Raw genomic sequence first — 18,939 nt, forward strand, 5'->3', positions numbered from 1 at the left:
CTACTTTGTATTAATGCGTCAAAAACCGTTATGCTGTTCAAACGTAGAATAAGTTTTAAAAATTTGAAAAAAATGAAATGTAAATTAGCGTGTTCCCGTGGACTGGTTTTAAGTCACTTAACAGTCTCTTGGAGTACCGGTGTGGGACAACACTATGTTATTAAATAACCCCAGCTCTGTTAAGCCATAAGATGACCATAAGGAGCGTTACCACTACACTACGTGACAAAACTTAAATCTATGTATCAAGCACTAATTAATCATCATTTAACAAACAATATCCAAAACACCATCACAATTTCAGATAGGAACAAACAGATGGCTGAGATTAAGAATATCAACTGAGCTAATGTGTGCACAATTCATACGGACAAGGCACCTATGTGTGTGTGCCACCCTTCCTACCTGTGGTGGTGGCAACCCTCCAGCACCAGGTGGGCACTCTGGAAGCATTTTCTTCCGTCCGTCACAGCTGCATTCACAAAGTGGTGAGGGATTCTTCATGGTCCAGTTTCCTTTGGTAAACATGTCCTTCAAAGTCTGAGGAACCCCCGGCACTGACCACTCATCCTCCATCATCGTGCAGGGGGTATCACTGGAGGGGACAGGTAGAGAGAGAAAGTTTACATTCAGTGTCAAATTACCACAATGGTGTAGTTTAGATTGTCCACTAGCCTGATTTATTTAAAGTGTTGGTAAGCGATCCTGGCTGAATGTTAGCAAGAGCTAGCTATATTTTGAAAACGTACTGCAAATGAACCCACCCCCTCACTTCTGCCTAAGCGCCTCGAGAATGTTCAAACTGATTAACAGCATGTAGGGACCAATAGAGATGCCGGCTTGCAAAGAACTCTCCCGATTGTCTGATAGGGGGCAAAATATTCGGTCTCCATTTACAGTGCCTAGGACGGTCGTGGAGAGCAGATTTTTTTTTTCTCTCAGTGCATCTACTTATTTGATAGCTGTTGGGATGTAGAAAAAAGTTTGACCAACTATTATAAAAAGTGTTCTAAATTCAAATTGCTGATAGCCTCTATTAAGCCAAGTTTGCAAAACCGACACTTCAACATTCTTGCAGTTTGGGAGCATTTCTATTTCTGTGTTTGTGCATTTTATTTGTATATTTTTTCTAAAAAAGGGGTTAATCTAAGTAATACTCACGGCACAGGTTCTCCTTCCATGCAGCGTGTCCCAAACCCGGGTTTGTCGGTCAGAGATTCAAGTAGTTTGTTGGCGTGAGCATCATCTGGAGCATCGTTGCTGCAATGAAACCAACAAAATTACCTTTTATTCAACCGTTCAAAACAGCTTTGCAAAGGATTTAGTCTCAAGATGGAAAAACAGACATGTGAAGTGCTTTGAGTCATATTGAATTTACTGTAAAATAATCTCATATCTGCAATGGGAAACTGCCATATGTAAATTCAGGAAAATAATTTTATTTTGGATGATTAATGGAATTACAAATACAGACAATGAGAGATGACTAGATAAAAATGAAAAAAGAAGAATAGAATCGAATTAATATGGGTGCACTAAGAGATAGATTAGAGATAGAGGCGGACAGACAGAAAGACAAGATCTTCTTGTATTACCTGATGAAGGTAAATTGTTCTTCATACATGCCCGGCTGCAGGGCCAGGCTCGGATACTTTCCAAATGGAGGAACAATCAAGCTGAACACCAGGGCAATGCACACAAATACAGCCGGGAGAACGATCTGGAAAAATGACACTACAGTTTATGATTCATTCTTTTCACAGTGTACACCAATGTAGATTTACAGTAACTGACAAACGCAAAAGCCACTTCCTGTAAACGGAATAAAGAAACACAGTAAAACACTGTCAAAATACACTGTCCTAATGGTTTATATCGCCAACTATTTTGGCATGGCTTACATTCCACTCCTAATACAAATAAAGCCACTGTGAATTCCATATTTGATTGACTTTTTCTGCATTGTTTCACAATGGTTGTCGTACTCATGCAGGCAAAATTGTGTGACTTGTGGCTTCTGCTGCGTAAACATTTCAAATGGCGATTGATATCAGAATACCTGAGCAAAGAAGCCTTTCCTTGAGCGCCGCGCGTAGAGGAATCGCTTCCAGAGGAGAGCAACAAACTGCTGTCTCTTCAGACTCCAACCTTTGACCTGGTAGGAGCCCTTACCGTCTGTACCTCCCAGCCAATCTGTCTCACGGGATTCTGGGAAAGGAGAGACACACATACAGATGTGAGCTCCCGATGATTCGAGTTGTATCACCAACCCCAAGGCCTTCAGAGACACCTGAAAACCTCAAGACTAGCAAAGAACTTTTTCTCTAACCAATCCTTAAACACTTCTAAGCATGAGGCTTTTCTGTGACTCTCACCTTAACTTTTTCAACAAAAAGATAGAAAACAGAAATAAATTCTGTTTTCTATCTTTTTTCACTCACTACAGTGCTGTTTTCTTCCCATTCTCTTCTGTTTTTTTTCTTTATATTTGTGGTCTCGTTTTTCCCCCCAGCATAGATACAAACTAATGCACAACATTTACTGATAAATCACTTTGTTTTCCCCCCTGCAGCTAAGTATTACTTAACATTTATTTGACAAAGTCCAATTTGTCATGTGATGATTAACATAACTAAACATTTTAGACTTCTGTAGCATTCACACCCAAATCTGGCTGCCTGGTCGCTGTAAAAATAGCCAACCCCAGTTGGTTAAAAAACATCTTCATTTACATTTATCACGTAACTGTGGAATAATTCATAATGAACCATGCAGAAGGGCGCAGGAACGATGATGAGGCCGCAGCTCGACAAAGGTCTGTGATTCAGAAATGGCCGACAGCAGAATGCTCTAATTCAGTGGTGGCTAACCATGTGTCATGAAGAGCCATGTGTATGCAAGTTTTCATTCCAACCCGAATCCACACTAGGTGATTTCACTGATACATTCTTCCTCTTTGGTTGAAGGGTTGCTAATCAGCGAAATCACCCTAGTGTGGAGTCTGGCTGGAATGAAAACCTGCATACACATGGCTCTCCATGGCATATGGTTAGCAACCCCTGCTTTAATTCAATGGTTCTCGAAGTGGCGTCCGCGAAATAATTTGCTATAAATTATGACATTGTGCTGTATGATAAAAAAAATGCTTATCTACAGACGGGAGCCATTTGCGCCAATAAAATTAGCATTTTTGTTACTATTACTCTCATCTGGTGGGTAAGTGAAATCAACATGATTCAAATTGAAAAGTGCCTCTGGTTATTACTATAAAACAGGTCTGAAGTATTTAGGTTGATAAGTTTTAGAATACAAATCGCTGCAATGGTATCGAAGACCACAAATGGTAGGAAGCATAGGCTTAATTGGTGTTATGATCATAAGGGGTCCTTGGAAAAGTTTCTCCTTGGTCCCAAAAAGTTCGAGAACCCCTGTTCTAATCGACCAATCAGAATCGAGTATTCAACAACAACGCTACGCTATGTTGCACTACATGCTGGGTAGTGCAGTTCTACCTGGGTCACCTTCAGAGTCGTTGAAGTCACAGCTGTCGTCCTCAGTGAAAGGTTTCAGGCAGCTCTGGTGGTCTCCAAACGCATGACGACGGCGGGTTCTGGTTGGCACCACCCCATCTGTCAGAGAATTTCATGGGTTAATTACACCCCTGCAAAGTGTTGCAACAATGTTTGATGATATTGTGTAGGTCAAAAAGTAAGAGCCAATATAGCAGGAGCCATTTCCAAAGAAAACAATGTGTATTGTTTTGCAACTATGTGCAGAGGAACAAAAGTCGACCTGATGTATCAAGTGTGTCTACTACTAGTGTGTAAATGCATTAAACTATTTCATTAAGGCTAACTGAAAACAACTGAAAATAGAGTAGAGATCTAACCTGAGAGCTCTACAGCATCCACTCCGCTGTCCTCAGCCACTTTTAGGAAAATCTGCCAAAATTAAAAAGAGCAATTTTAGTCTGGATGGTGGCAGGAGGCGGCAGCCCACTGCTCCTAGCTACAGGGATCACAGCTAGGATGGGTTAATTTGCAGTAACTCAATTTCCCCAAGAGGATTAATAAAGGAAACTTAATAATATAATACTTAATATTTATATTGCGGCATGAAGACTAGAAAATTAGAAGACTAGTTTCAGCATTTATAATGGCTGCAAAAAGCAGCAAAATCAGATCAAAACTGCACAGATCTGGTTGAATAAACAGAATCTGAGTCCTAAAATAAAATCTAAACATGCCATAAAAATTCCTTTACCCATCTACTCGCCATACATCCATTGCCGCCACACTCTCTGTAGTAAACCAGCCAGCAATTACGGTGACTGGGTGAAAATTGTCCAAAATGCAGGAAAACACGGTACGATTTTGCATGACAGATTTACAGTGTTCACTCTTTGTAGGTTACCAATACAAAAACGTGTAGAACTTTGACATAATGCACATCGCTCAATTGAACACATTTATATCCCGCTTGCAGTTACACTCTTGTACACTAGTTGATGCACAACAATATACGTATATAATATGCTTGAATAACAGATCACAAAATGAATTGCAATTCCATTACGAGACAGTGGCGATGTCTAAGCAGAGAAGGACAGTGAATATCATTAGATAACCAACACTGATCATTTTATGTTTAAAAACGGAGAAACGTGTGCTGTTGTTATTTTGCTTCAAAATGCAGGATATTGTCTCAGTATGTGGGACATATGATTAAAATATTGCGCAGTGCAATGTAAAGTGGGTCACCTGGTCGCCCTACCAGCGACATCGGCCCCTTCCCACACTCCATACCTCTTCCAGGGTGGTGTCAGATATTCCATAGCTGGAAATCCCCAGGTCGGTCAGCCGGTCGTCGATCTCATGGAAGAGTTCAACAAAGGCCCCATCTTTAGCGGACTGGTAGGGCAGCACATATGTCAGCTCATGGCCGAGGTCCTCCACCAGACGAGCCTCAGGGACGTGCTTGAAGATCACGCTGGATATGAGGGATACGTCTGAAAGGAAGAAAGCAGACTCGTGTTAATGGGAGGCAATGGTTTTTTTAACGTTACTGGTGGCAGTGTTGTAAAAAAAATAACTATATGGACACATCAAAATCAATAGATCACTATATGATGCATGTCTTGTACTGCGGTTATTTGTTTTTTTTTTCTTTAATGTAAACACGTCATCATTATCACTATTAGCTGCCACAGTTGTAGTCATCAGCACCTTAACATCCATCTTCTTAACCTGGTCAATGTAAATGACGTTAAGTTAGCAGCTTGTTGTGTGTATATGTGTCTTACCAATGGTGGTGGTTTCACTTTCTGGTTCGCTGCCCAGGCCTGCATCAGAACTGCTTTCTGACACACTGTCCTCCTGAGTCAAAGAAAAGAAAAGAAAACACTTACAAAAAATACTACAGTGAAATAAGTCACATCAATTTTATTTGTGTAGCCCAACATCACAAATTAGCCTCAAGGGGCTTTACAGAATGAAGGGACAATAAATCATTTTGACTAGACTTCTTTCCGTATATTTAGCTTGCTAACATTATTAACCCACAAAGGCTTTATGAGGCACATTAATTTGGAACGCAACAGGAACGGTGACGAAGCCACAGCTTGACAGTAGTGTTGACAATGATCTGCTATTCAGAAATAACTGACTGTAGTTACAAAGCAATTGTTGAATGATTCAAAGTACCATCTTTTCTTGCTTCTTGCACAGTATAACAAAACTGCACTGGCTGCTGTTTTTGTTTTGCTTTAGCTCTAAACTATGAAGCTCAAGGACCCTTTTTCAAAATAAATCCTTGAAACTTTTACAATAAATAGTTACCTTTCGACACCTACATGCCTTTTGAAAGACAGTATGGCAGGTGTTGTGAGTCATTAACTCAGCGCAAGATGCCAAGAGCGAGTTTATCGATTTCCCTAATGTTTCTCTTACCTTCTCAGCCTTCTTGCTGTAGGAGACGGTGCTGGCGGAGTTCCTGCAGGACTGGAGGGACAGGTCGTAGTCTCTTTTGACCAGCGTCAGATAGTAGCCTGTCCCCAGGTGAGTCTTCAGGAAGAGGGAGGAGCCCACACAGCACAGCTTGCCGTGGGAGATGATGGCGATGCGGTCGCCCAGGATGTCGGCCTCATCCATGTGGTGGGTGGACAGGATGATGGTTCGGCCTGTGAGCGACAGAGAAAGGTTGAAGTGAACGGTCACTCTCTGCTATTCTAAAATGGTGGTCAAGGTATGAGGAGTTTCATCTTTGAAGCAGAAATCTCCACCATGTCGGGAAGATGATGATCATCTGTCTGTTTACACAATTGATGACAAGAAGGCGAAACTTTTTGGACAAACAGCTGTTTGACCAGTAAATGTTTGGCTTTTTTTACTTGAACTCTAAAAACAATTGATTAACGAAATTATAATCGATTAATTTTCTGTCAATTAACTAATCAATTAATGTTTTGGCACTATATCCAACTCCTGCATGATATAATTTTTTTGAGGATTGAATCAGGATTCTGCTTTTTAGGAAAATCATTTTCCAGGACTTTTCAAGGATATTTAACTTGGATATGCCTTTTACTTGGATATACATGATAATTGTGGCTCATATAAGGATCATATTATTCAGTATTAACTATGAGCGGAAGTCTCAGTAGTCTAACTGGACTGTGTAACTGAACGTACAACCCAATTTTAAAACACGGATGTGCAATCTCTGTGGCTAAAAGAATGCGGCTAAAATATGCCAATTAAGAAAACAGAAATAGGATTTTCAAACCAAACTACAATGTTCCATAATCTACATGATATTTCATAAATTTTATCATTCAGTTTTCCATGACTGGCAAACTAGTCTATAAATTTCGAGGATTTTCAGGACACATCAGAACCCTGATAATTCATTAACATTAAAAAATAGAGTAACCATTTTCAGTTACTTTGGTCATATACCTGAAACATTTTATAGAGAAATCTGTGACTCGACTGTGCTGTTTAAGAACAGTTGGAAGTACAGCCAGGTTCCCACCACAGAAAAACATGGGAGTGTCAAAAGAAATGACATCAGCTGTGTTTACCTTGTCTGTACTTAAGCAGCAGGTCCCAGATGCCCCTCCGTGCATAGGGGTCAACCCCAGCAGTAGGCTCATCCAGGATCACGACCTTTGAACCCCCAACAAATGCAAGGGCTACTGACAGCTTCCTTTGCATGCCTCCTAAAACCACAGCGGAGTCAGGAAAGAAAGAGAGGTGATTCCAGTTCAACAACTCCAGTTCAACACAACATGGTCCAACAAGAGCTGTCTGCCATTGCCCCAAAAATTAATACAGCTGAACGACGTTTCCTGAGAAAACTAACAACAATATTTTACATTCCCACTGTATGGATGTACCCCCATTCATGTTTGTTTTATTATGTGAACTTTGTCTACAATACATCTCTCAGGAGTTATGAATCCATCCAATTTTCAAGCGAACTTTAAGTGAACATTTCTCAAGTCGCAAGAACTAAAATGCAAATTTGGCGCTGAATGTGGTTTCACGTGTCCTACTAGGAAAAATGGACTCACCGGACAAGGTGCTGGTGCAGGATTGTCTTTTGTGAGGCAAACCAATGTCATTTACAATCTGCTCCATCTCAGCTTTCACTTTTTCCTCCGACAGGCCCTTCAGACGGGCATAAAACCAGATGTGTTCCTCGACCGTCAGCCTGGATGAGACCAAATCAAAATATCACAGGAATTGTTTGTGAATGGACACACCACTGGGTATTCCAACAGAAAACCTACAACAGAGTAATGAGCTGGAATGCTGTTTTGTTTTCACGCTGAATTCATATCCTAATATTGTATACATACATGCTGAAAAGGACGTTGTGCTGGGGACAGACTCCCAGGTTCTGGCGGATGGTGCTGAGTTCAGAGCGGATGTCCTTACCAAGGATGTATGCTGTACCAGAGGTAGGTGGGAACAACCCGGTCAAGATTGACCTAACAAAGAACCAGAGACATGGTTACCAATCACCTACTGCATTGTTATTGAGTCAGTTTCAGCCTGGTCCAGTTTTGCTGGGCTTACATTTTATACGACAACAACACTTCAACATACTGTATGCTGGACTGAATAAGTGCCAAAACGAATTATGTTTTAATTCTTTGTGACAGCTGCACGTCTCACACAGAAAAGGTCTTTGATTTGATGGTTCTATTTGATTCAATTTTATTCAAATCGGTTATGGTCTATTCCGGTGGTTTTCAATCCGGTGTTCAGGGACCCACAGCACTGCTGGTTTTCTATTCTTCCACAAAGTTAATTGTGTTCACGTCTTGCACAAGGATCTAAAAAATCTGGGGTGATTCTCAATAACTGCACTTGTCTGTGCTTGTGTGCTCATGAACTGATGAAATGTCATCTGCTGTGCACCAAGTACTGTCCAAAAACAAGTTCACATTCATCCAAGATTGCTTCAGACTCCCAGATATGTTCTTGATCTGCCCAATTTAAATTGAAGACACATCATTTGATGACTTAGCAGTCTTGAAATACACAAAATGTCCCAGAACTAACTTCCATGTAGACAGCAATGGCAGAGCAAAGCAAAGCCCACAATGGCAAGTAATTACAATTTTTGGACTACAGCAAAATTGTGGTGAAAAGTTTGTGGTGACCAATCAGCAGTGTAGATGCCAAATATTTGCCCATATTTGCAGGAAAGTAATGCCAATTTGAAAAATTTTCCAATTTTTTTGGCACTAGGATGCCCTGCTAGCTTGGGGTATCAGTTAAATACCTATCACCTCGGACTTCCGGTAAGATGGCGACTTGAATAGCAGCACAACTTTCTGCCTCTTGCAAATTGGCTAAAATAAATCCTCTAAAACACTAAACTCGACGCAAAAAAAGGAGAAATGAGAAGAGGAGGTAATTCGAATAAAGGTAGCTGTACAGTCCAAAAGGGTAACGCACCAGATACACAGGGAGCGAAGAAACAGTCGGAGCAAGGTAATAGCAAACACGAGGTAGAAGAAGCTACAATGGCGGCGGCCACAGCTGAGACATTGCGTGCCGGATTAGCAGCTATCGCTAAAGAGATACAAGAATTCAAACAAGAGCTACGAGATGACTTTGCCAGACTCAAAGATGAGGTGAAAAGGGAAGTGAAGGAAGAGATTGCTTGCTTCCGAGAAGAGATGACACAGAAGTTTGCAGAGAGCAACGGCGAAATACAGGCGCAGAAAGCGCACGAGTGAAGCCCAGAAGCGCATAGCCAAGCTAGAGGAATGGCAGGCGGACTCGACAGAACTGCTGATGGACATGTCGACCCAAACGCGCCAGATGCAAGAAAAAATAATGGACCTGGAAGGGAGGTCAAGGAGGAACAATATTCGAATCTTTGGTGTGCCAGAGGAGACGGAGGGAGGCTCCATTACCCAGTACGTGGAACAACTCTTGAATACTCAACTTGACTTAGAAGAAGGGACCAATCTCCAGATACAAAGAGCTCACAGAGCCCTCGCTCAAAAACCCCCTCCGACAGCTCCCCCCAGGTCAATAGTGGTGAACTTTCAACAGTTTGATATAAAAGAAATGATTCTCAAGAAAGCATGGAAAAAGAGTAAGATAGAGATAGGGGACAAACGTATTTACTTTGATCACGATTACGCAGCTGAAGTGGTCCGGAAAAGAAAATCATATTTGGGCATTAAGAAAGTGCTCAAGGGTAAAGGAATTCGTTTCCAGACACCCCTCGCCAAAATAAGGATCCACTGGAACAACGGAACGAAGACATACGACAATGCCAGGGAAGCTGCGATGGACATGAAGATGAGAGGCTGCGACATCGAGATACCAGACGATGACACGGCAACCACGGCCACAGAGCAGGTGGAGGCGACTGGGACGTGAGCAGGGTGGCAACGAGTCCAAGGCGCGAAAGGAAGACGTGAAGCTGCACAGCGAGCGAAAGAGAAGCTCCAGGCCTATCAGAGAAAGTAGGACTGGTATCGTTCTGACTGAGTTGAGCTCCATTACAAAAGGCTTTTTCATCACATACCACGGAGAGAGGTAGGCTATACGGTTGCCAAACGTTGGACATGCCTAGACAAGGCTGTAGGCTTATCCCATGTGATGGGCAAAATGTCAAGTCTAGAGTGGGGCCCTTTCTGAAAAGGATTTCCCCTTCACCTACCAACGGGGACTCGGGGTGGTTAGGCCCCTTTAGTTGGAAGTTATTTTTGTTGTTGATTAATGTGTTTTATATTTGTAGTTTTTTTGTCTGGAGCTCTGTGGGAATATATGGAAAAAGAGTATCAAGATGTCTAGATGGTTCACACTACTAAAATAATGTCACTGAATGTTAATGGTCTAAATATGTTAAAGAAGAGGGAAAAGGTTATGATCAAGCTAAAAAAGGAGGATGTACAAATCATATTCCTCCAAGAGACCCATTTAAGACAGATAGAGCATGGGGAACTTAAGAAATATGGGTACAGACATTCATATTATAGCTCCTACAAGGAAGGGCGCAGGAGAGGTGTTGCAATTTTAATATCAAACAAAACTCAATTCGATTATGATAGGGAGATTGGAGACAAGGAGGGGAGATATATTATAGTGAAGGGGAGGTTAGAGAACAAACCAGTGACATTGGTAAATATATACGCCCCTCCTGAAAGTGATAAAAGATTTTTTAAACCTTTGTTTGATGAGATAGCCAACGAGTCAGAGGGGGTCTTAATTTGTGGGGGAGATTTGAATGTCGTTTGAATCACAAAATGGATACGACCAGTATCAAAAGGACTAAAACACAGGTCACTCGATTTGTAAATATATCACTGGAAGAGATGGGGATGGATGATGTGTGGATACAATTACACCCTCAGGAAAAAGACTATACACATTACTCAGCTGTACATAAAGTTCATTCAAGGATAGACTATTTCCTTATGAGCAAAGACGATATTTACAGAGTAAAGGAGTGTGGGATTGGAGGGGCGAATATCTCAGATCACAATCCAGTATATTTAGAAATTAATTTGAATTGTAGAAAGCGAAATACGGTTTGGAGGTTTAATGTGGGTCTACTGAATAGTGAGCAGAGTAAGATTATGTTAAAGGCGGATATTCGGACATATCTAGAAGAAGACAGCAATGGGGAAGTAGACCCAACGATATTTTGGGATGCCATGAAGGCGGTCATCAGGGGAAAGTTAATAGCGCATTCAGCATTGATCAAAAAGGCAAGATCAATTATATCCAGAAAGAATACGGACAGGTTAAGAGAAATGGAGAGGGAATACCAGACTGCGGGAAACCCCGTGGTGTTGGAGCAAATCAAATCGGCTAAGTCAGACATTAATAAAGAACTGTTAGATGAAGTTGAGAAAAAAAGCTTGTTTCTCAAACAAAGATATTATGAAACAGGCCCGCGCGCAACTAAACTTGGCAAAACGTATTCGCAAACAGCAAGCAGTTGGCCATATACACTACCGTTCAAAAGTTTGGGATCACATTGAAATGTCCATATTTTTGAAGGAAAAGCACTGTACTTTTCAATGAAGATAACTTTAAACTAGTCTTAACTTTAAAGAAATACACTCTATACATTGCTAATGTGGTAAATGACTATTCTAGCTGCAAATGTCTGGTTTTTGGTGCAATATCTACATAGGTGTATAGAGGCCCATTTCAAGCAACTATCACTCCAGTGTTCTAATGGTACAATGTGTTTGCTCATTGGCTCAGAAGGCTAATTGATGATTAGAAAACCCTTGTGCAATCATGTTCACACATCTGAAAACAGTTTAGCTCGTTACAGAAGCTACAAAACTGACCTTCCTTTGAGCAGATTGAGTTTCTGGAGCATCACATTTGTGGGGTCAATTAAACGCTCAAAATGGCCAGAAAAAGAGAACTTTCATCTGAAACTCGACAGTCTATTCTTGTTCTTAGAAATGAAGGCTATTCCATGCGAGAAATTGCTAAGAAATAGAAGATTTCCTACACCGGTGTGTACTACTCCCTTCAGAGGACAGCACAAACAGGCTCTAACCAGAGTAGAAAAAGAAGTGGGAGGCCGCGTTGCACAACTGAGCAAGAAGATAAGTACATTAGAGTCTCTAGTTTGAGAAACAGACGCCTCACAGGTCCCCAACTGGCATCTTCATTAAATAGTACCCGCAAAACACCAGTGTCAACATCTACAGTGAAGAGGCGGCTGCGGGATTCTGGGCTTCAGGGCAGAGTGGCAAAGAAAAAGCGATATCGGAGACTGACCAATAAAAGAAAAAGATTAAGATGGGCAAAAGAACACAGACATTGGACAGAGGAAGACTGGAAAAAAGTGTTGTGGACGGATGAATCCAAGTTTGAGGTGTTTGGATCACAAAGAAGAACGTTTGTGAGACGCAGAACAAATGAAAAGATGCTGGAAGAATGCCTGACGCCATCTGTTAAGCATGGTGGAGGTAATGTGATGGTCTGGGGTTGCTTTGGTGCTGGTAAGGTGGGAGATTTGTACAGGGTAAAAGGGATTCTGAATAAGGAAGGCTATCACTCCATTTTGCAACGCCATGCCATACCCAGTGGACAGCGCTTGATTGGAGCCAATTTCATCCTACAACAGGACAATGACCCTAAACACACCTCCAAATTGTGCAAGAACTATTTAGAGCAGAAGCAGGCAGCTGGTATTCTATCGGTAATGGAGTGGCCAGCGCAGTCACCAGATCTGAACCCCATTGAGCTGTTGTGGGAGCAGCTTGACCGTATGATACGCAAGAAGTGCCCATCCAACCAATCCAACTTGTGGGAGCTGCTTCTGGAAGCGTGGGGTGCAATTTCTCCAGATTACCTCAACAAATTAACAGCTAGAATGCCAAAGGTCTGCAATGCTGTAATTGCTGCAAATGGAGGATTCTTTGACGAAAGCAAAGTTTGATGTAAAAAAAATCTTATTTCAAATACAAATCATTATTTCTAACCTTGTCAATGTCTTGACTCTATTTTCTATTCATTTCACAACATATGGTGGTGAATAAGTGTGACTTTTCATGGAAAACACAAAATTGTTTGGGTGATCCCAAACTTTTGAACGGTAGTGTACATAAGATCAGAGACCCCCATTCAAATGAGTTAACGAATATACCAGAAAGCATAGAGGACATATTTTTGGGATATTATAAAGAGTTATATTCACAACCCACACCTGCATCCGAAGCGGAAATTAATACCTTTTTGAATTCATTAGATTTACCCTCAATTGGACAGGTCCAAAATGACAAATTAACAGCTGACATCAAGATGGAAGAGGTGATAGATGCAATAAATTCTTTGAAAAACAATAGAAGCCCGGGCAGCAATGGATACCCTGCAGAATGGTACAAAGTGTTTAGGGAAGAGCTGGCACCGATACTTCTGAGATCCTTCAATTGGACACCTCACAATAATAATATACCACCATCATGGTCAGAGGCAATAATCACAGTCATTCCAAAACCGGGAAAGGATAAAGAATATTGTGGGAGCTACAGACCTATTTCATTATTAAATGTAGATTATAAAATATATACGACAATTATCTCCAAAAGGTTAAACTCATTCATAGGTGATTTGATAGATGAAGATCAAACAGGATTCATGAGAGAAAGACAAACGCATGATAATATCAGAAGGACATTGCATATTGTTGATCAAGCGAGTAAGAGAAAACAAGCTACACTATTAGTAAGTTTAGATGCAGAAAAAGCATTCGATCGGGTGTCTTGGAATTTTTTGTTTGCAGTATTGGAACGACTAGGGTTCAGCAATAAGTCAATACAGTGTATTAAAACATTATATCAACAACCTAATGCTCGGATTAAAATAAACGGGAGTTTAACGAACAAGTTCATTTTGCAGAGGTCGACAAGACAAGGATGCCGTTTGTCTCCGACACTGTTCGCGTTATTCATTGAGCCTTTAGCGGAGGCCATTCGCCAAAATGAAGGAATTAATGGAGTGACAGTGAATGGCACTGTCCACAAGGTGGGGCTATTTGCTGATGATGTCATAGCCTATCTTGAGCAACCACATACATCACTCCCTCAACTAATGAAGCTACTAGAACTATATGGTCATTTATCTGGATATAAAATTAACATCTCAAAAACACAGGTGCTAGTTCTCAATTATACTCCAACCACAGAATTCAAGGGAAAATTTGATTTGGGAATTTACATTACCAAGGAATTGTCTAAATTACATAAAGCAAATTACGGCAAGATCAACGATGTGATGCAAAAGGATATTGATAGATGGTCCACTCTGCCACTTGACTTCAGCTCAAGAATTGAGACAGTTAGAATGAATATTCTACCAAGGCTTCTTTACCTATTCCAATCGTTGCCTGTAGAGGTGACTCAAGCTCAATTTGATAGGTGGGATAGGACAATATCTAGATTTATTTGGGGAGGGAAGAAGCCCAGAGTAAGGTATGAAACTCTCCAACTCTCAAAGGAAAAGGGAGGTATGGGTTTACCAAATCTAAAAGAATATTTCAAAGCTGCCCAGCTGAGATATGCTGTTGACTGGTGTAGGCAAGATTACATGGCCAAGTGGAAAGTCATGGAAGGGGAATATGGTGGGTACCCTATCCAGAATATTTTAGGGGATAAAGAAGTATACAAGAAAACAAAAACCCATATGGATTCAGTCACATTATTTACACTGGAGTTATGGTTTAAATTGATTAAAATCAACAAATTACAAGATGAGATACAGTTATTGAGATGGGTAGCATATGATAGAGACTTTACTCCAGCGAGGCATGACAGTTTTTAAACTGTGGGTTAACTGGGGAATCACAGCATGGTGCACTCTAGACGAAAAAGGGGAGATGGAGAGTTTTCAGGGTATGAAAGACAAGTTTGATTTGGGAAATCATGACTTCTTTAGATATTTACAATTAAGGGATTATTACAACAAACGTATCAGGAGAGGACCCTCCATGGAGGTGAACAGTGTGATTCAAATTATAATCAACGCATATAAAGGGAGAAAATCTAGGACTATATCTGTACTATATCAAGCTCTCACAACTAATAAACACTCAACTACATATATAAAAGAAAAATGGGAATTAGAATTTGGCACAGAAATTACAGAGGAGGACTGGCAGAATATGTGGAAAGTTCATCAATCCTCCACTAGTTCGCGGATATGGAGGGAATTCTCCTGGAAAAATCTGATACGTTTTTTTATTACACCAAAAATCAAAAATAGATACTCCAGCACCAAACTGTCATGCTGGAGGAAATGTGGAACAGAGGATGTAGACCACTCGCATATATTTTGGAAATGTAATAAGCTAGCGATGTTTTGGGAGATGGTTCATGATGTAATACAAAAGGTACTTGGATATGACTTCCCTAAGAGCTATATGACCCTCTATTTCTGTAATTTTAAAAACGACGATATAGGGTCAAATGATAGATGTTTGGTTAAGATACTGCTAATTGCGGCTAAGAAGGCAATCACAAGAAAATGGTGCCAGGTGGACGCCCCCACACAAGGACAATGGATGGAAATAGTGGAAGACATTCATACAATGGAAAAACTGACTCATCGATTGAGACTTACAGTACCTCGGATGGAAGACCAGTGGAAGAAATGGACATGGTTTAAGGAGCAAACACGCGACAACATAATTCATGACAACACTTAAGACTGGAAAGTTAGACCCACAGGAAGCTCATGTAGTTCATTTTTTTGTGTGTTTTTTTGTTTGTTTGTTTTGAGTTGCCCTGTTGGGCTTGTGTGCAAGTAAATGTAGATAATTCAATGTTTACTTCTGAATACGGATGCCATGTTTGTATTGACCTAAAAACTTCAATAAAAACTAAAGTGATAAAAAAAAAAACCTATCACCTCAAACTGTACGTGGAGTTTTCTATGTGCTGTGATCTTGTCAGTTCGTACTCCCAAATTCAACTTGTCAAGCGCATACTCCTCAAAGAAATGAGTTTGTACTTGGAATACTTAGTACTGAGAAATGCCCCTTGCCCAGTTAGATGACAGGAATACCTGAAACAACAGGTGAATGTAACCTCCTACCTGTCAATATGGAAAACCAGCAGTACTGGTGCCACCCGAGGACCACGTTGAAAACCACTGTTCTATTCAACCGACTTTAAGTGGTAATTAAACTTTGTCTTACATTGTAGTCGTCTTTCCAGCACCATTGTGCCCAAGGAAGGAGGTGATCTGCCCCTCATAAAATCCCAGGGTCAAGCCGTCCACAGCCAGCTTGTTTCCATGACTGTACACCTTAACCAGGTTCTTAATGTAGACACCTGGATCAATGTGCGATGGCTCCTCCTCCACACATATGGCTACAGCAAGGGATAAGAAATGCATCAATTCACTATTAACATATAAACCAAAGAGTATCTTAACAAGATTGTAACAGAGCGTTCCCCACGGGAAACCTTAAACACCTAAATCGTGCGATCTACCAAGACGAATAAAAGATAATGTACATTAATTTCCGTAAAGCAAAATTTGAACAACAGAAACCACTGCTGAATCCATGGGCATGCATTTGTCACTATAATGCTTTAATACAGAATTTTACTTCATTTCAGACATGTCTAAAAGTTTTGTTCCTGATTCCCTGCTTGAATGCTATGTTTTAGGAACTGAACCATCATTAAGTTACAATGGCACCTGAGTTGATTATGATTTTTACCTTCAGCATTGCCTTTCTTTTCCAGTGGGGTGGAAATGCTCTTGTTCTCCTCGCCACACCAGTACGTCCTCATGAAGAGGAAATACCAAGGTCTAGGGATCCCGTACTGGCCTAAAGGGAAGACAAGACAGTCAGGGTACTCTCTCAGAGGTGTTGAAAGTCTCCATGTGTACAATAACCCGGTTTCTGACTGAAGTCATTATCACAACAGTGCACCTTAATTGTTCATTTCTGTACAACACAACATCCAAGACAACAGTCATTCCTACAAAACACTAACTACATAATCCAGTTATTGTGATCCAAAAGTCTGCTTAAAGTGATATTTAGGGTCTTTCATGAATAGGAAATTAAACTATTTCAAACCAAGGTAATTCAGGAAAAATGGTTGCATGTTAAAATGTTTTGTCTTTTTCGCCGATGAAACTGAATGGCACCACCTCCACTCTGAAGATCCAAAAATTTCATTTCATTTCAAGTGATTCCACTGTAAGCTATAATCCACTTTTAAATTCCTGTTTGAAGCAGCCAATATTGTTATAGTGCAATAGCCGAAAGCAGGCTACTCTATTTCAGCTAATTAAATCCAACGAAACCGAGAAATTGTGTTTCATTGCATTATTTTATACTTACTTAGTGTGCATGTCAATTATCATTGGAAGAAAAACAACTCCGCTTAAAGAAGTCGTCAGTATATACAGTGCATCCGGAAAGTATTCACACCCCTTCACTTTCCCCACATTTTGTTATGTTACAGCCTTATTCCAAAATGGATTAAATTCCTTTTTTTTTCTCTCATCAGTCTACACACAATACCCCATAATGACAAAGTGAAAAAGGTTTTGTAGAAATTTTTGCAAATTTACTAAAAATAAAAAACTGAAATATTGCATGTACGTAAGCATTCACACCCTTTGCTATGACACTCAAAATTGAGCTCAGGTTCATCCCGTTTCCACTGATCATCCTTGAGATGTTTCTACATCTTGATTGGAGTCCACCCGTAGTAAATTCAATTGATTGGACATGATTTGGAAAGGCACACACCTGTCTATATAAGGTCCCACTGTTGACAGTGCATGTCAGAGCAGAAACCAAGCCATGAAGTCAAAGGAATTGTCTGTGGACCTCCGAGACAGGATTGTATCGAGGCACAGATCTGGGGAAAGGTACAAAAAAAATTTCTACAGCTTTACAGGTCCCGAAGAGCACAGTGGTCTCCATCATTCGTAAATGGAAGAAGTTTGGATCCACCAGGACTCTTCCTAGAGCTGGCCGCCCAGCCAAACAGAGCAATCGGGGGAGAAGGGCCTTGGTCAGGGAGGTGACCAAGAACCCGATGGTCCCTCTGACAGAGCTCCAGCGTTCCTCTGTGGAGATGGGAGAACCTTCCAGAAGGACAACCATCTCTGCAGCACTCCACCAATCAGGCCTTTATGGTAGAATGGCCAGACAGAAGCCTCTGCTCAGTAAAAGGCACATGACAGCCCGCTTGGAGTTTGCCAGAAAGCACCTAAAAGGACTCTCAGACCATGAGAAAGAAGATTCTCTGGTCTGACGAAACCAAGATTGAACTCTGTGGCCTGAATGCCAAACGTCACGTCTGGAGGAAACCAGGCACCTGTCATCACCTTGCTAATACCATCCCTACAGTGAAGCATGGTGGTGGCAGCATCATGCGGTGGGGATGTTTTTCAGCGGCAGGAACTGGGAGACTAGTCAGGATCGAGGGAAAGATGAATGGAGCAAAGTACAGAGAGACCCTTGATGAAAACCTGCTCCAGAGCGCTCAGGACCTCAGACTGGGGCGAAGGTTTACCTTTCAACACGACAACAACCCTAAGCACACAGCCAAGACAATGAAGGAGTGGCTTCGGGACAAGTCTGTGAATGTCCTTGAGTGGCCCAGCCAGAGCCCAGACTTGAACCCCATTGAACATATCTGGAAAGACCTGAAAATAGCTGTGCTGCGACACTCCCCATCTAACCTTACAGAGCTCGAGAGGATCTGCAGAGAAGAATGGGAGAAATAGCCCAAATATAGGTGTGCCAAGCTTGTAGCTTCATACCCAAGAATACTTGAGGCTGTAATCGCTGCCAAGGGTGCCTCAACCAAGTACGGAGTAAAGGGTGTGAATACTTATGTACATGCAATATTTCCGTTTATTTGTAATAAATTTGCAAAACTTTCTACAAAACCTTTTTCGCTTT

General features: G+C 41.1%; 1 protein-coding gene across 5 annotated transcripts in view; it reads right to left on the bottom strand.

Annotated features, from left to right (window-relative positions):
* Positions 1-18,939, bottom strand: part of LOC130112581 (phospholipid-transporting ATPase ABCA1-like) — an 80,730-nt gene that overhangs the window by 12,488 nt on the left and 49,303 nt on the right. For 4 of the 5 annotated variants that reach the window (XM_056280016.1, XM_056280014.1, XM_056280015.1 and 1 more), the window contains 14 exons: positions 16,729-16,839; positions 16,198-16,372; positions 7,862-7,993; positions 7,574-7,713; positions 7,082-7,219; positions 5,949-6,178; positions 5,303-5,375; positions 4,806-5,008; positions 3,890-3,941; positions 3,513-3,629; positions 2,060-2,208; positions 1,596-1,720; positions 1,162-1,260; positions 406-595 (listed from right to left, as the gene is read on the bottom strand). In XM_056280016.1, coding sequence (XP_056135991.1) covers positions 406-595; positions 1,162-1,260; positions 1,596-1,720; positions 2,060-2,208; positions 3,513-3,629; positions 3,890-3,941; positions 4,806-5,008; positions 5,303-5,375; positions 5,949-6,178; positions 7,082-7,219; positions 7,574-7,713; positions 7,862-7,993; positions 16,198-16,372; positions 16,729-16,839 — 1,934 coding nt within the window. The remainder of the gene's footprint in view (positions 1-405; positions 596-1,161; positions 1,261-1,595; positions 1,721-2,059; positions 2,209-3,512; positions 3,630-3,889; positions 3,942-4,805; positions 5,009-5,302; positions 5,376-5,948; positions 6,179-7,081; positions 7,220-7,573; positions 7,714-7,861; positions 7,994-16,197; positions 16,373-16,728; positions 16,840-18,939) is intronic. The other variant, XM_056280017.1, reaches the window with a different exon arrangement.

This window comes from Lampris incognitus, chromosome 5 (genome assembly GCF_029633865.1).
Source record: "Lampris incognitus isolate fLamInc1 chromosome 5, fLamInc1.hap2, whole genome shotgun sequence".
Lineage (NCBI taxonomy): Eukaryota > Metazoa > Chordata > Actinopteri > Lampriformes > Lampridae > Lampris > Lampris incognitus.